At 43.3% G+C, this 21197-nt stretch overlaps 1 protein-coding gene across 1 annotated transcript in view; it reads left to right on the top strand.

Annotated features, from left to right (window-relative positions):
• The window catches only part of ABCA2 (ATP binding cassette subfamily A member 2), a 569797-nt gene that overhangs the window by 225158 nt on the left and 323442 nt on the right, over window positions 1–21197 (top strand). Inside the window, exons 5-6 of the mRNA XM_085611149.1 lie at window positions 9464–9585; window positions 18845–18946. Of these exons, the coding sequence (XP_085467275.1) occupies window positions 9464–9585; window positions 18845–18946 (224 nt within the window). The remainder of the gene's footprint in view (window positions 1–9463; window positions 9586–18844; window positions 18947–21197) is intronic.

Here is a 21197-nt window from a genome sequence, read left to right as displayed (position 1 = left end):
CAGTGTGTTCTATCCTTGGGTATCTTGATGGTACTTGTTGGACGGAAACCCATTCATGAATGATTGAATAAACTATCCATGGTTTGACTTTGCTCTCCTGTCTATTCCTCTTTACTTGATAAGAACCCGTGGTGAAGTGGTGATCCCTGCACCAGCATGTTATTAATCTGCTCCACACCAGGGGAGGGCCCCACAATGGGAATAGCACAGGTCAGGGCACTAGATGCTCTTGAGGGCTCTGTAGATCCATGTTTGCAGAACTTGCAGCGAGGCAATATTTATTAGCTCTGTGCAGGTTTTCAATTGGCCATCAAGAGGGGGCTATGGTCATTCATTCCGTCGGTGTTCAACCTGTTGAAACTGACCCTTATCTCGTGCACTTTAACCTCTTATGAACCATCACTGGCGAGATGTCAACTTGCCGAGAGTTGAGGTGGCCGCGGTGAGTAGTGTGGTTCTTCGGTGGAGCCTTGTCTAGAGCCCTCATCCCCAAGCCCTTGACAGGGATGCGGCAGGATGCTCAGCCCACCCTTCACTTATTTTGAGAAGTCCTTGTTAGCGGAGTTTGCTCTTCATCTCCTCCAGCTGGGATCTGTGTGTTGCTTAGCAACGAGTGATGGGAGATGGAGGAATGTCTCCCAGCGAAATGTTCAGCATTGTGAGGATTCGGGAAGCTCTGCCCTTCTGCTGCCTTCACCCACCGAGCCTTCGTCTCAGACTTCTACCCCACGGTGAAAGCAATCGTCCGTTTAAAGGGCCCATTCAATGAAATACTCTACTCTCATAAATGTTCATAGGCAATTTCACACGCACGTCTACAGCAATCAGTGCTCTACAGTCACACAAATCCTGTACTGTCCTTGTGTAGGTGAATCGTCAACCATTTCCTACAGTGGAACCTTCAACAAGACATTTACTGGGGCACAAAAGCTCTCAGTTAGCAAGTCAAGGGTGAACATTCTTCTCACTCACATCCCTAAGCATTGTGGAATATGTAGTCCTTCAACTGCTTCCAAATAAACACAGCTGAGTCTTTTGTCCTGAGGGGTGTGAGTATATTCAATTTAGGTACCAGGAAACATTCTTCTTCACTTGTTAGGGTCAGCATGTTAGAAGCTGCAGTCATAATAATCTTGCTGAGAACAGAAGACTAAACCCACTAACAACAAGCATTTGCAATGCAATAGGTCTCGCATTAACCCAAGTTTAAGCTATTGGCATTGTCAATGCCTTTTATTTATGTTTTTAAAACCAAAAACAAAATAAAAGGCATTGTTATTTGCAATATCAATAGATCACTCTCATAAATACGAGACCTATTGCAGGGTAAGCTAGCCAAGACTCTTTTTGGGGCCCATAATCCACTGTGTACCCATTCAGAGCAGGCTATTTGGCGGCTATACAGTCATTCTGCATAGTATCGACCCAATAAGGCAGGGGTTGCTAACTTAGTACCAGGAAGACTTCCCTGTAACAGGTTTTCTAGATTTAGACACGACAAAGGTATATACATTTAATTTAAATAAAACTAGTTTAAGTATTCAGTGGGTAACCTGAAAGTTTTGCAGGTGTGGCTTTCTGTCGTACACATGACACCCCTGCGATAAGGTGTCCATGTACATTTTCCCGAACTACCAAACAGATGACAATTGATAACTAAGTAGCTTCCCACGGGTTGGTATCGATGAAGAGTCAACCTGTCCTTTAGAAACCAGAACCACCAATTGACGGTCTGTTTGTATGCTCTCGTCACCTTCCTCAATCGATGTAGTATGGATTGGGTTGTCCACGTTATCAAACGGTAAAGACAGATGGAACATTACCACCAGCACAGTGCCACCCTTAGCCAAGCCGGCTTTCAGCATGTTTCAACAAGCAGAAATTGCGTGTTACAGGCGAGTGTCTTTCAAAGAACACTGCACATTTTTTCTTTTATGTTGTAGTCAACAAAGAAATATGGGAAACGCAACATTTCTTGTCAAAAAGGGACCAAGGCAATGATGCTTCGCATAAGTTTACATTATAGATTGCCATTAAGGATATACATGTGCACAAGAAGCAACCTGCACAAAAATATACAGGAAGCAGTAGCATATATTTTTTTAAGAGGAATACGACGTTATAGAACTTTTTCCATCTACCTCTTCATCACTGGAAATATCTCCACTTTTTTTTTTTTGCAGTTTCAAATAGTGAAAACTCGACACGAAGGTATCGGAGCGCTTTACATGAGCACCAGTTGCATTACAGACGAGTGCCTTCCAAAGGGCGCTTTTAACATTTTTCTGACTTCTCTGAGATCGAGAAAATGAAAGGACTGTCCGAGAGCTCAGCCTCGCCTTAAGGGCAGACTGCGATATGCATCTGATGGTGGTCGTGCTGTTTCTCTCACAAGTTACTGTTTCCACTTAAGCATATTTTGTAGGTTTGTCAGTCGGCAGCCTGCTTGCGGAATTTCCCATACTTTCGGATTTAGACGCCTGCATTAAATAGTGTTCTGCGCAAGGCGCTTCCCAGCTCCGTGGCACTCTTGCCGTGTTATTATACCACGGATTGATGAGCGGCTGGCTGAGTCTGCCGCAGCTCTCAGCAGTAGGTGCACTCACTCACTGAGCTTCCTGCCCAAGGTCTCTCCTTACCCTACTGGTGAGAAGCAGAAAAACATGGACGGTAATCTGAAACAAACAGTAACAGTTGAGTGCGCTTCCGGCTTTGCTTTTGATGACCGCGTAATCATGAGCCGCAGCATCGCCCCAGGATGCCGTGTCACGGTATCTCCTTTCCCCGTGTGTTCACAGCTGTGCTTAAGTTTGGGGGCCCAGACAGGACTCTTGGGGAATAGCTCTGAGCCATTGAGTGTGAAGGTGAGGGGCTCACGTGACGAAGTGCAAATAATGGCATACCGCAGAGCATGCTGAAAGGGAGAGAGGAAGGGAGGGGGCTGGAGCACAGGTAAGACGGACGGGTACTGCTCGCGCACGGAGCACATTAATGATATTTATAAAGGGAATGAGCAGCAGCGGGTAAGCGAGAAACTGGTTTTATATAGCGCGAACTACTCCTGAAGGCAAAACGGGGTGTGGCTTTAGAAGGTGGGGGGGTCTCTTCTCATCCAGGGTGCCCCATAGCTTATAGCGAACAATAGCTGGCCCCTCCCCCATACTCTCCCTTTACACTCACCTTGGGGTCTCGGAGAATCTGCCAGGGAGCGCTCCCCGCCCTGCCAGACAATGCCCAGCAAGTTGAGGAGGAGGGTGAGGAGGAATGTGGCAGAGCGCCCCCCCGCACGCGCTTGCATACTCTGAGCCCCGGCATGCCCCCGTGGAGCCTGCTCACCTGAGCATGGTTGGAGTGACAGGGACGCAGGGTTGCGGAAAAGGGATCGCTGAACACAGCACCCGAAGCTGGGAAGTGCAGCTGCGACTGAGGGACAAACAGAGCCGCCTCCCTGCCAGGCTTGGAGCAGATCCGGTTACATAGTGATTGTTTGGCTCCCCCGTTTACATGCAGCAATCAGTGACTGGAGAACCAGCAGCATCTGGGAAAGTAAATTACTTGTTGAAATCTACCCCAGGTCTGGCAAATGAGACGTCACGAAAAAGCAGAGTTTGGAATCGGGGCCAAGCCCGGTGGAAAGCAAAACCGGGCGCAGCGCTGATAGAGCTGAGCTTCGTGAACTCTGCCTGAACCTCGATGCAAGTCAAACGATGCGGAAACATGATCTGTAACAACACGCCTCCTTCAGATAAGAAATACCTTCAGGATGGTTGTGAAGCGGACGACCCAGTCCGGATGGGCCGTCCAAAAGGGAGACAGGGTGGTAACTAAGAAGCATCCTTTTCAATGGGGAGCCAGCGTTTCGCATAAACGCTGACGCGACCCAATGAAAATGATGGGCGGGCTTAAAGTCCCCTCTGAAATCTCCTGATAACAATAACTCTTGCAGAGCGGGCAGCGCATGCGCGCTGCAACGCTAGGCGAGACATAAAAAAACACTAAATTAATCATTTACCTTGGGTTCTGGAGTATCATGCTACTCATAAAGCACTTCAGCGCCTCCTCAGTGAGTATAAGACTCACTTATCATTGCCTATCTCCGGCCTATCTCCGGTGGAATGAAAGAGACTATTTTATGTAAGATTAATACCACATCCCTTAATGCTCAATGACTGTATGTAATGTAAAGCTTAACTAACTGGCTTTTATCTCTGTTTGCTAGCACAATCACCTAATGTTCAATAACTGTATATTGCACAACTTCCTGCAGAATCCTGGTCCTCTGTTTATCATCCATATATTTTATATCTCTGCTGTACAAATTGACATATTTGAATGAATGTATACCTTCTCATCCATTTATGTTCTTGTACTGTATACTGTAAAGCGCTCTGATACCCTCGTGGGTCACGTTCGCACTATATAAAACTTTATAAATAAATAGTAAGCAATATATAAATGCAACTACAGTACAATACATTGTGGTGATCTGTTTTTATGTAGTTCTCATTTGTGGCTGAGCTGCAGGTTGAGGTTACTTACTGTGAATGAGGCTGCTGGTGGCTGGTGTTAAAGTGACGTCATAGTTGCCATTTTGGAGGAGTGATTGCTTCTTGAATGTATGCCCATTACATCGTTCTTTGATGTGAAATCGCTGGATCTCCTCTGGTAGATGGTGATGGATATAGCTTACGCAGCATGATTATGGATGAACCTTTGGGAAGGAAGGAGATCTGTGTGATTTCAGCGTGTGGAGCTGCGCAGACATGGGGAAGAATAATTTAATTTCTGGAACGATAGTGTGGGCGACCCTCTAAAGGGGATGTGATGGCTGCGGCCTTAACTGATGGAGTAGGACCTGTCTTAGTAGGAGAAGATAGGCACTCTCTTGGTGGTAGAGGAGATGAGTGTAGTACATGTTTCAGTAAAGAGCAGTGGTATCCAACATATGTGCAGCATTCCCCTATCCATGCCAAATTTTCAGGAAATCCACATAAGATGAATTTACATACAGTGAATCAAGATGGAACTCCCCAAATCGAGATCATCCTCAAAAAGTGGTGTGGATTTGGCCCTCCTTGACCTGCATTGAATGACTGGATGAATAGTAATCAACTTAAATTACAGAGATTGCTTTAACTAGCAGAACGTATGACTTATGGAACTCCATCCTTTGGCCAGTTGCAATGGGTGAAAATCCCCCCTCGCCCCCCCCCCCTAGTCTAAGAACTCTTGCAGAGTCTTGAAGTCTTAAAGTGTATTCATGAAGCCTCAAATAGGAGCAGTAATTTCGTCCTGCTTTGTGCAGCTTTGGAAAATTTGAAAACATTGTAAATGTTTGACCCCCGAAGCTCTCATCCAGGTCATCCTTGGTCATCTTGTGGGTAGACTATGCAAATTCACTCTATCTAGGTCTTTTCGAAACCTTACTCCGAGATTACTACTAGTACAAAATCAGACAGCTAGATGAACCTGCAGACAAGTTTTCATCCCCTCCCTGATGAGGAAACTGCACTGCTCCCCGTAAAACAGCGAACGGCTTTCAAGACTGTTTACCCTACACTTCTTCATGAAATAGGTGGTATTTTAGTCATTTCAATTAGTTCTAACTTCAAGTCCTGTTGTAGTCCCTGTCAATACGTTCAAAATGGCTGCTGTGTTTAGGTCTCTGCTCCAAACAGCTTTATCTGCCTTTTGGCAGGCCTATTGCTTTAGAACCGACTTTGGGTCCGCACCATTGCTAATGATTGTATGGCTTTGTTATCTTAGTTGCCTGCTTTCGATTCAACTAATTTCCTCCCTATTCTTGTATTTCTCACCCTGGAGCATTTCACTCACTGTTCTGACTGGATGAGTTGTATACTTCCATTGTATACATGAGGCCACTTTTTGTATTTATTTACTTTGTATTGAGCACTCCATGGCAGTACATGTGTTTTATTGCACTCTATCTCTGCATTTTACACTGTCCTTCCACAACGCACTTTTTTCACTCATTCTCACTCCCCTACTCATCCAGATCTCTGTGTAAAATTTGAATTTATTCCTTTATCCATATATTTATTTTTATGAGGCCCTGGCAGCTGATTCTCTTGTTTGTATCTCAAGCATACTTGCTTTCCACTTTTCTTGATATTTTAATTTGCCGTTCTAACATGGTCATGTTAGAGTGGTAATTTAGACATTTACTAATTTGCATGTAGCCAGGTTCTGAGCTGGGATGGTGCAGTGAGCTAAAAAACGGTGATGGATTAAAACCATGATCTCTTGACTTGGTAAGAGTATTCTGCATCATTCAGAAACTCTGCCCATCACCACCCCCTTTTTCCCAAATCGTTTTTATCCACACTCAGTGTGGGAGGGTCTGCTCAGACGTGAGTCCCTTGCTCATTGCACCATCAGGATTCAGGCAAGCCGTGCCGATGAAGGCTGTGATGCCAGAAACCGGTCCCCGGAAGCTTGTTTCCTTCCCAGTATAAGAATTGGCTTGGTAGTTTGGTTTGTCCTGTTCCCATCATGCACTGGGACAGGTACAGACTAATGTGCATGTAGCCAGGTTCTGAGCTGGGATGGTGCAGTGAGCTAAAAAACGGTGATGGATTAAAACCATGATCTCTTGACTTGGTAAGAGTATTCTGCATCATTCAGATACTCTGTCCATCACCACCCCCTTTTTCCCAAATCGTTTTTATCCACACTCAGTGTGGGAGGGTCTGCTCAGACGTGAGTCCCTTGCTCATTGCACCATCAGGATTCAGGCAAGCCGTGCCGATGAAGGCTGTGATGCCAGAAACCGGTCCCCGGAAGCTTGTTTCCTTCCCTTTATAAGAATTGGCTTGGTAGTTTGGTTTGTCCTGTTCCCATCATGCACTGGGACAGGTACAGACTAATTTGCATGTAGCCAGGTTCTGAGCTGGGATGGTGCAGTGAGCTAAAAAACGGTGATGGATTAAAACCATGATCTCTTGACTTGGTAAGAGTATTCTGCATCATTCAGAAACTCTGTCCATCACCACCCCCTTTTTCCCAAATCAATTTAGACATGGCTGCCATGAGTCAAGAGGTATGCACACGTGTCCCTAGGCATGTTTCACTACTCATGCATGCACATTGGCGTCCATCTTTGAATAGGTTTTCTTCTGTAGAAAACCCATTGCAAGATTGCCGGCCATGCATGCTCCAGCTTTTTGACCCACGTATTTGCATGCCTTTGGCAAAAAGCATTTGCAAAGCTAATGGCTCAACCTGCTTAATTTCTTGGTACATTAAGGATAAATGAAGGTATATAAACTAATTGCTATTACATACGACTTTTGCATTTCTGGATTTGCAACCAATACAAGATCTCACACTGATATCCATGTAAAAGCCAAATCTATGGCATGCGATACCTTCTATTCATCAAGGAAGTGTGATTATAACTATGAGCACATGTTTTAATCACCAGGTTCATATTTCTGTGATATTCTTAACCAAACAACTTTGACTGTCAATCTGCTAGCACCTAATCGTTATTTTAATTTGATGCCAGGATAGTGCGATCGGACCATCATGTAACATTGGCAGAACTGTTCTATGCCCCATTTGGCTGGACTCTTACGGAAGTCACAGACTTCTTATTTTTCCTCTCTAAAATGGTCAACTCAGACACATAATTTGTGTGATCACTTATGTATGCACATGATGGGGCCGATTAACAAAAGCATTTGAGTACGGGAAATAGTGTTACAGGAGTACTGTTTTACTTATTGAAACATAGCTTTGGGAATCTGCCCCAAAACGTCGAACTCCCCATTAGTAAAAGTGTTAAGAGGGCACAGACCTTTCAGTTTGTACTAACTATATATGAAAATTCCAATTTCCTTCTCATTATAGGGGTTTGGGCAAATTCACAAAGCCATGTAGGAGTACTACTGCCAAACTTATTTACGTACTCCAAAATGGCTCAGTAATAGGCGCCTACATCTTCATATTTCTCTCTAGGGCTCATTCTACTACTTTTTTATAGGATACCATTTTTGTCATCCGCAGTGCTATTCAAAACCAATAAACCAATGCATTATTCTATCAAATTGTACAAAGGCAATCCACACAAAGAGGTTTCCACCTCTGTGGAAGGTCCAGGGGGCTCAGTGCTCCACCCAAGTGAAAGTTAGCAAAGTATAGAGTTTTCCTACATCAGTTTATTTATGTAAACGATATCATGTCTGCCAAAAGTGACTACTTGTTTATTTGTGACCCTCTCTTGAAGAAATAGCTGCTTACAAATTACTATTGCCAACTAGATGTCTGTACCTTTTCCAACCAAACACAAATTCAGTTGTTTTTGAGGCGACAGCCTCTGGCTGACATGTTTCAGCCACAAAGTTGAGGGACTTCTAGTTGCCCTTCCAATAGAGATGTCTGGCAAAGTTTCATGAGCTGCTCTGATGGGCTAATTAGCATTTTTGAAGTATTTGTAGCCTGAGAGCAACACTTTTCAGTCCAGTTGCTCACCTTATTTTAATATCCCAGAATGCACCTTTGAATTGATGTCCATACCGCTAGACACATTGATTACAACATTGAAAATATTTATCTGTGAAGAATCACACTTTTTGACTTCATGGTTACCAGTACACGTTTTTGCAAAGCATTTTTGTAGGTGCAGACTCTGTTTACAATATGTGTTCATGGTTAATTATGCCACGCGTTTCTTTTGCTCATATCCCTTTTTGTATGATGTTGAATGGAATGTTTGTACTTCCAGGAAGTTTGCACCTAGGAACTCTTTTCTGAAAGACATGCAGTTTTCACCCTGCCCGTTTGAGTCCTGTTTGGATGCAGTTATTTCTAATTGAGTTTTGAGTTCTGAATTTCCTTTCTTTTCGGTTTTAATGTCCTAGCCTTGAAAAAGTCAGTCTCCATGGAAACACATATTTTTATATTTTGCTATGGGGGATTTTAATTAAATCTTGAATGAGTTGAAATAATCTTTCGGTGCTTACGTAAAATGTGTCTTTTTTGCATCTGCAATAATACATTATCTGCTTGTTAGATGTGCATATGCCACGTGCAGCTAGTCAGCTGGGTAGTGGGCCTTGGCTTTTGTATTTGCTTAGCGTTTCGAGTAGCACGTAACTGACAGCACAACGTGCACTGTGTTCTAAAACTAACTCCTGACCTTGATATCTCTGGTTGGTGTTTGGGTTCATTCCAGGCTTTAGTCATCAGGTTTGTGTTGGGCGATTGTGTGGACCACTGGTAGCATATCACAACCTCGTCCTTCTAGATTCTGGCTGGTATTGCTATATTTGGTTTCTTAACTTTTCCGTGATTCTAGTTTCTTTTGGGATAGGTTGTTTGTTGGATGTTTTTGCTAGTTTACAGACTTCATTTTTTTGTTTTGGTTTCAGGATTTTTGCATCTTATTTTTCCAGCTTGAAAGTAAACCTCATATTGTGTTTCTCGTTTTATTTGGCTTTAGGATTTACGTTAGACTCCGTGGTGAAGGACAAGAATGGATTTCGCCAGTTTCTTACGCAGAATCTCTCCCTGCCCACTGAGACTGCATCCATGCTACTCGAATCCAACATCAACCTGAAGGAGGTAAGGACACAACCATTTCCTGTCCTATTTTCTTCTCTTCCCTTCTAGCCAAGAAGTAGCAGAAATGTTTGTACTTTCATTTTATTAACCAAATAGATGAGTTTCTAATGTAATGCGAGCCAGTCGAGCAGTCACTTGGTCAAATGCTTCAAAGGTTGTAGTCAACATTCACTTGTGCTGGGTAAGAATAAGCAGGGAAGCTGGCACTGTGTCCATCACCTCGAAAGTTGGAGTAGATCATGTGCTGGTGCCTTCCGTCGATAGAAATTGAACTGACAAGGAACTGCTCCTGCTTTGTGGCATCTCCCTTCGAGGTATCTGATTTGACGCACATAGGTCTAAGTGTTGTAAGATATCCCTGACACTGGAGAGACTACACAAGACAGTACTTATTTACCAATTCAGAAGTCAATCCGTGTATTAGAAGCTTGGAGTGAAGAACTCCTATCATATGGAATTGAGTGTTGCTCTGTAACCTGGCATGAAAAGTAGAATAAAAAGGTGGATTACTTTGGATACAGAAACAATTTCTTTTGGACCAAGAATTACATAGATTAGAACTATAGTGTTCGCTGACATGTGGATCACGGCGGGTAAACACTCTGATGTTGGAAACTGGAGATGGAGTTTAACACCCTGAATCTTATGTCTTCTTTTAGCTGGACAAAGTTGCCAGGATAGAAAGCCATTTTCTGGGCCAGTGAGACTTGGGTTTCCAGGCAAAAAAGATCAGGCACTGACTCTGCCCCTCCCACCGCCCCCGCTTCCATGCCCTGGAACAAGAGGCCCAGACTGAAGGACCTACAGTGTAGTTGATGGGGAAGTTTAGAACTGGGACCAGGCTGACTGGCCCCCAGCAGAAGATCAATTTGGAACCCAGTGCCTCAGAGCAGAAAAAAAATATATATATATATATATATATATATATATATATATATATATATATATATTCTAAGCTCCAACTTGCCCTCCAGCACGACAGCACTCCCCAACAACTCTGGGTACAAGCTCACTGTCCACTTTGTCCTTTCAGTCCTCATGTCGACACTTATTTGCCTGACGCGTTTCTGGGCATCCGCCCTCATCAGAGGCTTTCGACGAAGAGATCGTGCTTTGTTGACACACCCACATAATTTATAATTACACGCCCATGGATGGGCTCGCTCAGGTGAGTGAAACGCATTGCATTCTGGATTGTGTGGTGCGTTTAATTAGTCCCATGATGGTTGCACGAATTATGACTCCAGGGTCCTTGATGGGCCCCCAAAGTGTTGGTGAGCCATAAATCCCTGTTGCTGGTCCATACGAGACCCAGAAAATTCCAAGCCCCGTGGCTCCCTTTCATATGGGGTGGTGCAAGTCGTCGCGGGCGGGCCGACCGCGTACAAATTTTAAGCTCCAACTTGCCCTCCGGCACGACAGCACTCCCCAACAACAACTCTGGGTACAAGCTCACTGTCCACTTTGTCCTTTCAGTCCTCATGTCGACACTTATTTGCCTGACGCGTTTCTGGGCATCCACCCTCATCAGAGGCTTTTGACGAAGAGACCCTTGACGCGTTTCGATCCTCTAGGGATCTTGATCACATGATATATATTTATATATATTACCTACTGGCGGTCGCCAGTAGGTAGTTATAGTTAGGACCACGTTTCCATAGGAAATCCGCAACATTCTATTTTGAATAACTTTGGCGCCGGTCGACGAATTCTCGCAAATTTTTCAAAATAGGTGGGGCGCTACGCTCCGCTCCTACCCTGAAAGTCTCGGGGGGGATTCGTCAAGCGGGGGCTGAGATAAAAGGGGGGGTCCCAAAACGCGTTTTTCCCATGCATTTTTCCATAGGACCTTTAGACACAGCTACAGCCCGAACGGCTGAACAGAAGTACTAGAAATTTGGCAGAGAGGTAGTCCTCAGGTCAAGGAAGTGCCTTTTGTAGGTTTGGTGTAAATCTGTTCAGTAGATTCTGAGAAAATAGCCTTTAAATCAATATATATATCTGAGCCAGCTTACGATGCGCTTACGGTACGCTTACCGTACGCGTACGGTGGCGTGCGCGAGCGCGATTCTGATTGGCTCTTAGATCTTAGTAAACATTCGAATCGGCCGAAACCAGGAAGCGGCGGCCGCCATTTTCTCTCTCGCACTGAGAGTGTGGATTAAAATACAAAGCACAAAAACATGTAAAGGGGCTGTTTGGACAGCTCCAAAACACCTAGCCATGTTGAGGGAGTCCCCAAAGATCCCCCAAGGCCAAAAACGGAATTTTTATTTTTGAGCTAATTTCGCCGATTACGCTTACCGTACGCGTACGGTAAAAAAATATTTTTTTAAAAAAATTATCCACACTCTCCCCACCCCGTGTACAAATGGTACCCGAAGGGCACCATTTGTGCATGGCTTATAACAGGTGCGAAAAATTAAAATATTACCTTTCAAAACGAAGTGCATCATATGTCCTCCATGTGAGCACGGTGCGCGAAGCGCATCGTGCGTACATGGCCCATCTAGCGTAACGTGGGCACGCGGTGCGTGTAGCGCACCGCGTGCCCACCGTGCGTGCACGGCACTAACTGCGTAAAGTGGGCGCGCGGTGCGCGAAGCGCACCGCGTGCTCACTGTGCGCGCACGGAACTAACTGCGTTAAGTGGGCGCGCACGCCACGAATGGCGTAAAGTAACTTAGCATTTAAAAAACCGTACAAATTCACTGAAAAAACCATAGGTTTCACACACGTTATAGTTAGGAATTAGCATTTAAAAAACCTTGCAAATTCACTGAAAAAACCATAGGTTTCACACGTTATAGTTAGCGGAAATTTTACTGATAAAAAACCAATGAAATTCCCCCGTTATAGTTAGTGCAGGCAACTATAACTCACGCGACCGCAATCTTCTGCTGATGACATATGTGTCTTTATGAAAAAAAAATATTTGTAATATATGTATAGCTAAAAATTTATGGAAGAAGACATGGGCAAATAAGTGTCTAAATACAGTATTAGCATCAGCAGAAGATTGCGGTCGCGTGAGTTATAGTTGCCTGCACTAACTATAATGGGGGAATTTCATTGTTTTTTTATCAGTAAAATTTCCGCTAACTATAACGTGTGAAACCTATGGTTTTTTCAGTGAATATATATATATATATATATATATATATATATATATATATATATAAATCTTGTATTAAAGTCTGCATCTCATTGGCACTAGCACTAAAGCAGTTGCAACTAGAACATCGATCACTCTTTTTCTTTGGAAATCTTGACAGTAGTCCCTAATCGCTAGACAAAAACCTATTTCTCGGTTCTTATGGGAACCTCTTGGACATAATGGGGAAAGTCAGAACTTTCAAAATTGCCGTTGAATGCTTGGCTCATAACCTGTGAGGTTGTCTTCTGTGATATGTTATGTTAATAAAATTTGTAGAGCGCAACGGTTACCCTAGGGTGTCCTGGCGCTATGAATCGCCTAGCCGGAAGAGGGAAGAAATCATTGGGTAAAGAGCCAAATCTTCAAACCCTTCCTAAAAAAGAGAAGACTGGAAGCGTTTCTCAAATAGAAAGGCAGATCATTCCAGGCCAAGGATGCACAAGCCGTAAAGCTCCTGCCGCCCCAGCTGGCCTTTTTAACAAAGGTCGTCAGGACTTTTTTCGCTCCAGAGGACCGAAGGGTCCTACTAGGAACGTACCATCTAAGTTTGTCCTGCAGGTATTGTGGACCTAGCCCATTGAGGGTGTTAAAGACTGTACAAAGGGCCTTGAAGCATACCCTATGCTTCACAGGAAGCCAGTGTAGCCTGGTTAATTCTTTTTTTAACGAAACAAATTTCGGGATACCAGATGGCAGCCGCATTTTGAGCCACCTGCAACCTGTTGACAAGATGTTTACGGGCATTCAAAAGAATGCCATTACAGTAGTCCAATCTTGACATAACAAGCACCGTGACCACAGTCCTGAAATTTGGAAGGTAAGGTTTAATTTTCCTTAGAATTCGTAACCACATAAAGCAGGCGGAGACCACGGTGCTTATATGATCACAAAAAGTCAATCTGCAGTCTACAGTTACGCCCAAGTTTTTTGCTTTCAACGAGGGGGGGGGGCAACTGCTCAATTCTGCTGGCCAACAGTCAGGGGTCCAGACATTGGGATTATTTTCAAAGATAATAATCTCGGTTTTGGACAAGTTTAGTTTTAAGCAGTTTGAGGCCATCCTTCCAGCTATCTCCTTCATGCAAACATGAAAGCGCACTCACGTTTCTTTTTCCCTACCGTCCTTAAATGATAACACTGTTTGAGTGTCATCCGCATATGAAGGTAGCTGAAAGCCATGAGATTTTATAAGGCCTGCCCGCGGAATCATATAAAATGTTGAAAAGGGTGGGGCTCAGTGAGGACCCCTGAGGGACCCAACAAGGAAGACAGAAGGAGTCAGATTTATGGTTGTCCAAATTAACGGTCTGGGATCTGTCAGAGAGAAAAGAATGTAGCAGTTTCCTAGCCGCCCCGTCCATCAAAACCAAATGGTGGACCGTGTTGAAGGCTGCCGACAGATCCAGTAGGATCATCACAGCCTTCCCACCACCGTCCAAAGCCTCCCTAAGTTCATCTAAGGACTTAATTAGAGCCAGTTCAGTATTGTGTTCGGCTCTAAAACCGAATTGAGTTGAATCCAGTATTTGATTAGTTTGAAGATAGGTACTAAGCTGCCTGTTCATAGCCTTCTCAATGATTTTCGCTGGCATTGGGAGCCGCGAGATAGGCCTGTAACTGCCGGGATCTGTGGGATCCAAAGTGGGCTTTTTCAATAGAGGGAGAATAGAAGCAATTTTCCAAACCTTCGGAAAATGCCCAGAGATCAGGATGTCATTGATCAAAGGATGTAAAGCAGCCACTATCATCTCCGGGACAGTTTTCACAATCGGGACCGGGCAAGGATCTGTGGTGGAGCCTGAGCTGATAGAATTCAAAAGTTTTAAAGTTTCTGCGCTTTCTAAAGGGAGAAACTGATCGAAGGTTGGCCCAGTATTGAGACCTGACTGACTCTTACTGTAGGAAGGGGTCCCAATTCCATTCTGACCTGAGGAAAAGGAGGAATAAATACCCTCCACCTTCTGTTGAAACCAGGTTGCCAATTCATTACACAAACCTGGACTACTAATAATCTTCGGCATATTGGGTACCGCTAATTTTTTGACTGTTTTAAATAGTTATTTTGCATTCGATTTTGCTTGGAGGATTTCGCGAGCGTAGAAATCCTTTTTCGATTCCAACATTAAGTCTTTATAACATTTAAGACTATGTTTGTAGATTTCTTTATCCGAGTTTTTGTATTCCTTCCTCCAAACCCGATCAAGTTTTTTTACATGCCAGCTTCTGAGTTTTAAGTTTATCCGAATACCAGGGGGCAGAAGGTTTAGCTCGCCTAGGAGTCAACGTTTTTATAGGGACTAATTTTTTACAGGCTTTGTCTAGCCAGTCTGAATACCCCTGCACGGCTTTATCAATATCCGACGGGAATGGAAGGAAAGAGCTCTTAAGTTCATCTTCAAACAGGGCCACATCTAGATCCTTCCAGGATCCTTTTTCCAGTATCTTAGTAGGCACAGGACTAGATTTAAAAACGTTTGAGTCGAGCAACTCCAAGATAACAGCCCTGTGATCCGACCAAGCCAGGGGAACAACCTCATATCCAGAGAGATTGGGGTTATTAGAATAAATCCCGTCCAGGGTATGCCCCTTAAGATGCGTGGGACCTTCCACCTGTTTCAAATCCCCGGTCTCCATTATTTTATCAAGGTTGAGCGTATCCGTGTGTGATGACTCCGGCTTCTGGTATCCGGCCTCTTCTGAAGTCTCACTGCAGGCGGAGGCAGTGTGGACTGAGGATCACTGCTGCAGGAACAATTTTCAGAGTGGTGGTGCCGGACATCAGCATCGCTTCTCTAATGCGATGAGGGTTTAGAATAATCCAAGTGCTGCTCAAAGTGCGAATGCACAAAATTTTCCAATTCCTACTGGTAAGAGTCTAAGGAAGAGGTGGTTGGCCAGCGCTGCATTTTTTAGTGCATTTTCACTATGTGGCAAAATATGCTTTGAATAAACCACTGTAATTTACCACCAGTACATTCTTCATTGAACCACTTAACCGTAGCACAAGTACTAACAGTGGCCAAATACAGTGCCGGGGAAAATAATAGCCAAAAGGAAGACTGCGTTTATAGTTAAATAAATAAAAATAAAAAAACACAATAAGCTTTTTGAGCCAGATCTATTCAGGCATGAGAAGTACCGTTTACCAGGGACAAATAATGCCCCTCAATGTAGTTCTATAATGGAATGAAACCCTTTTATATGGTGTTACTTAACTTAACCTCTTGATTAGCAGGGTTAATCTAAGCTTACAAAATATTGTTGCAGAGGCCAGTGCTAAACAAGCAGTTATGTGCCCTATACCAAATCCTCCTCAGTAACTAGGGTTGCTACATTGCCCCATTGTAAAGGGATGCTACGCTTCTGCGTCTTTCTCAAATCAATGATGTCTGGTACCCTAGTCTAAGGCAGAGTGGTCAATGGTTGGTGCTCTGGAGTACTGACCCCAGACTGATCAGCATCTTCCTCCGTTTGCCTGAAAGGCTCCACAGCCAGGTTTGTTACCTGCACATGCAAGAGGAGTAGAAAAGCTGGTGCAGATTCCTGCCACATGAATGTGAGCAGAACAGCCTGCTACCTACCGAGCCAATAAAACTTCCCATTCTGCAAATTTATTTTGCTAAATGCATATTAACTAGTTAATGTAATTTTTGGTATGGTATTATCTATGCCATTGGTTCTTAACCTGAGGACCATCGCATGGGGTCCGCAACTGCTTAGAAAAATAAATATTATTAATAGATTAATAAAGTGTAAATATATGAAAAAGCAAAATGTAAAATTGGGGGCTAAAAAACTGATATCCTCAGATTGATTCTCCGGAGCATTTCAAATGCATCAAACAGAATACAGTGCAGACGATGGGCGGCCTTCATTGAACGTGAAAACTCCAAACATTCCCTTTAAAATAACTTTTTTTTTTTTTAAATTTTTTGTTGTGATTGAACTAAACCTTTTCTTTATTTATGTATTTTTTTTGGGTGAATTTGTGCATTGTTTTGCGGCTCAAATCATTGAAACTGGTTAGGTCGGGATCTCCGGCTTCCAGTAATGATTCAGTTGGGGTCCCCGAATTCCAATAATGATTCAGTAGGGGCCCCTTGACTCGAGTAATTAAGTGGGGAACCACCGAAGTCGAAATGTTTAGAACCACAGATCTATACTAAATGTTCTAGTATTTATTTATGTATATGAATATTGGGTGAAAGGATATTGATTGTAATAATATTGGGAACTTACGGTCACTTAATATTTGTTGTGTGATATTACTTATTAAATAGTTTTTTTACTTTTTATTTCCACTCATTGAGTGCTACATTTTTATTTTTTCTAGTACGTAAGAGTAATACTGAGTTTGGTGAACAATATGTTTCTGTTGCTCTACTTATAACCCCAAAAAAATATGTGATTTAAACAAAACTGAAGGACCCAGGGTTGACTCTTAACCAGTAGTTGAGTGCCAATTAATGGTGCATTGTCTGAGTGAGTCAATTCGCCAGCTCGACAGACTTAACAGTATCACAAAGAGAGAAAGGATAAATGAATGCCATAGGTTTAAAAGTAATAAAACCTGTCACGACCAGCATTGCAACTTTACCGGAAACGCAAGAAATCTGATTTGTATCCTCATTTGTATCCTGTGCTCAATAGGTAGGTAAAATCTAATAGCAGAAATAACTTTTCCTCTAGACTTTTCCTTCGAATTTAAGATTGTGCTCCACATGCTATATAAATTTGTGGTTTTGCGTTTTTTATTGCATTTAGAAAGAGCATTTTGGTCGTTGTTTTGTTGGTGGTAACGAGGCATCATTTTAGCTTGCTGTGTTGCACTTTTACCTCGACCTGGTAAAACTATAATCAGATAAGGGGGATTGTATGCATTTATGTATATGTTATTTCTATAGCGCAGACCTAGCCAAAAGGCAACGTAGCACAATGGAAATGCCATGTCTTTAGTGCTGTGCTATAGAAATGGAATTTAAGCTACACTTATAATAAATGCAGCAAATGACCATGAGTAGACCATTAGGTTTCCGAACATTTCTACTTTTGTGTGACATTCTCAATAAGTTCCAGTATAAATATAATTGTACGGAAATACATTATGCTCACCTCTTAAGTCACAAAGTATAGTCAGCGCTGGGTTTTCAATTGTCACATTTAAATGGATATTGGACATATAGAAAACTAAGTTGCATCATCCTTGTGTGAAACGTGCAGAGTAAAAAACATGTCGCTTGACTAATCACACCTCGGGATTATGAGATAATATGCCACATTTATCATTCTCACACTACTGATATAATGCGAAATATGTGTAAAGTTAAGTTTGTAAAATAAGCAAATATGTATTTTATGTATGTTAAAAAGGATCGCCATATTGCAGCCTTCTCTGTTTACAATCTCCAGGACCCAACAGAACACCCTGTTCCAAAGTGCCCTCAATCTTGTAGGACGTTTCTATGACTTTCTTTCACTCGACCATGGAGATGGTCATAGCCACCGGTTTCTAGTTACATGCATCATCAGTGTAGCTTTCCTGGGAGGTGGAGGGGTTCTTGACAAAAACCAAGAGGTTGGCACATTATGAGCATTATGGCTATATCAGCCCCTCTCGCCATCAAAGGGCAGCCTTTCATATTTTATTTGTGATGTTTTGTGTAGTGTCACATTTTATTGCCATGAAGTCTCACTCAAAGGGCTTCCATACATTTTAAAATACTTATTAATCGGGGGTTGATGATTCTTCATTTGATTCTCATTGGTTGTCAAACCTACTGTGATTGCCACTTTATGCGGCTTATTGTAGCAACTATGAGGCACCTAGACCGTGCTCAGTTTATGTTTGCGAGTCAGATTTGTTAGAGCAATCAGTCTGTGGGTAACTCTTTGCACCTTCGCTTCCTGTCATAATGCAATATTTTGTAGCCTTAAGACACAGGATACACCTCGTTTACCGGGAAATCTTGTGTATGGGGACTCTTTTAGGTATGGTGCCCTAAGACACAGAATATATGTCACTTGTAAATGGCACAGCTATGTCTTACTCTACTCTCTGCTGGCTTCTTGTTCTCAGCTGACTGCCTGTTTTTCACCTACTAGGTGTACCGCCTCTTCCTCAGCTCGGCTCCCTCCTCCACCGACGAAGGCCTGTCGAAGGAGCCCTGGGACAGATTTGGTGCCGGAGAGGTTTTCCATCTTCAGGTGAAGCATGCTTAAGATGTCAAGTAGTTTGAGTGCTGGGGATGATGAGGCATCAGCTGAATTTGTGAGAGAGGTAGTGCAGAATCCTGCCCGGTGGAAGGGATGCGAGAAACTGGGACTAGAAATGGGAATCAAGAAAGGTTACAGATTACAATTACAGCTCTCTAGTGCAGATACAGTAAATTTCATGGATGTGCATGAGATCACCAAAAGAAGGTGTGTCACAACAACACGGTATTGGAAAAAATGCTCAATCCCCTTTGGTATCGCTTTGTTTGCCCTAAGTTGGCAGGGTATGCCCAGACGTGGGTCCCTTGCTCACTTTGCCACTGGATTCAACATAGCCTGGCTGATGAGGGTTATGAACCCGAAACCGGTCCCAGGAGGCTTGTTTCCGGTCCAGGGAAGACATGGCTTGGCAGTTCGTGCTGGACTGTTCCCATGAGGCACAGGGTCATACTGATTTGCATATGGCCATGTCTGAACTGGGGTGGCAGAGTGGGCTAAAGAATGATGATGGATTAAACCCAGATCAGTTGACTGGGGGTGAGTGTTTGCAATGTTCAACACTCCGTCCATCATCCCCTTTGGTATCCATTATATCTCCGCCATCCAGGGGGGACCTGGCTGGGAAGTTCAGGTTTTACTGGTCCTTTTGGAGCCGGGCCAAGTCTTGTTTGGTATAGCTGGTTTCATTGTTAGCTGGTATAGTGAGTGAAAACCGACAGACTGGTGGGTGGCCTAAGCAATGACCAATGGCGGAGACTTTTTCAAGCATTCCACCCATCACATTTTGTGTTTACTTCGAGTGTGTGTGCCAGGCTGACATTCCTTGCATTTGTGGCTGATCGCCAGCTTGTATTGCAGCATTAGCAAGACTTAGTCTGGCATTCGCTAGGCTGACTTCCCATGTGTGTGTGCCAAGATGCATCCTTCTGTGTGCCACCCTGTTTGTGCATTACCTGGTCTTGTGTTTGATATATGGGGCTCACCTTTATCAGCAGAAAGTGCTAGAGAGTCACTCACCCGTGCAATGCTGTCTGGTCAGGTCTGTGCAACCTTAACTAAACTTTACCAAGTGATATATTTTTCTCGCTGCGTGCAAAAGAATTAATAACATTTCTATAAATGAATTCCCATTAGCAATCGGTTTTACAGTGTATATTACCATACTGCAGTGCAAATGGCAGTGATCTGAAGGCATTCATTCTAGCCACTAATTCACTTAATTGTACTCCTAATTACCAACATTCATGGTGCCTTGACCTAAATGGCATGTTATGTAAGAATTAGCAATTAGGGTGTCCTCAGATGACATTGCGGTCTAACAAGCTGTGTTTACTCCGTTCATAAGAAAACAAAAAGGGATAGATGGAGAGCCTTGAATTATTTTGAAACCGTGCTAATTACTGTCAGTGCATTACATATCCTCATTTTTAGTGTTATGCCTATAGGTGCGATGTGTGTCTCATGCTCTGTCATAGGATTGAGCTGCGCCTCACTGATGATGCCCAGAAAGGCAGAAAAATGTTTAAAATGGACTGTGTTCTGGTACAGAATTTGTATAGATTAGCAGTTTAGGTAGTCTTTTTTACTTTTTGGGGTAGAGCTAAGACCTATTTGCATATGGTCGGTACCGCTCTGTATGGACCCAGTGAGCAAACAAAAATAAAATTGATGGGATTGTGACCCAGAGTAATTACCACTGGTTGAGAATAATGCAGGCATTCCATACATCTCATTTTATTCTTTAAGATACATTGTCAGTAGCACCTAAGCAAGGTCCCACATGTAGGTGGGAGGTTGGACAGACTTCACCGCAGTGGAGCTGATTTGCAGAATACCGTGGGAAGATGTTACCCAACATGCATGTAGATTCTGAATTCTTCAGTATGTGGTGCTGCTTTTGCATGTGTGTGAAGCTGTGATCACACGTGTCGGCTGCCCTCCTGCATATGGGTCCATTTCTTACTTGCCTTCCTGTCTGTAAATGATTAATAACTTTGCAGTTTATAGGTTTTGACATTTCCAAGGAGAAAATGTGCATTCTGGCTTAGGTTGGCATGGTTTGACTGCCATGTTTAATGGAGTACTTGCTTCATTCTGTTCAGGAGGAGTCCCTTTTGAGGGCTCTTAACAGAAGCCACCTCATTTCTGGACTAATGATCTATAACTGAGTCCTCGCACAGAAATAGATAAAGGAGAAGTGTCATCTGGTTGCATCCTCACATAGTAACAACCAACCTAGGCC

The sequence above is a fragment of the Triturus cristatus genome, chromosome 1_2, assembly GCF_964204655.1.
Source record: "Triturus cristatus chromosome 1_2, aTriCri1.1, whole genome shotgun sequence".
NCBI classification, from domain to species: Eukaryota; Metazoa; Chordata; class Amphibia; order Caudata; family Salamandridae; genus Triturus; species Triturus cristatus.
Note: the sequence above shows the minus strand (reverse complement) of the source record. Positions and strands in the feature narration are given on the sequence as shown.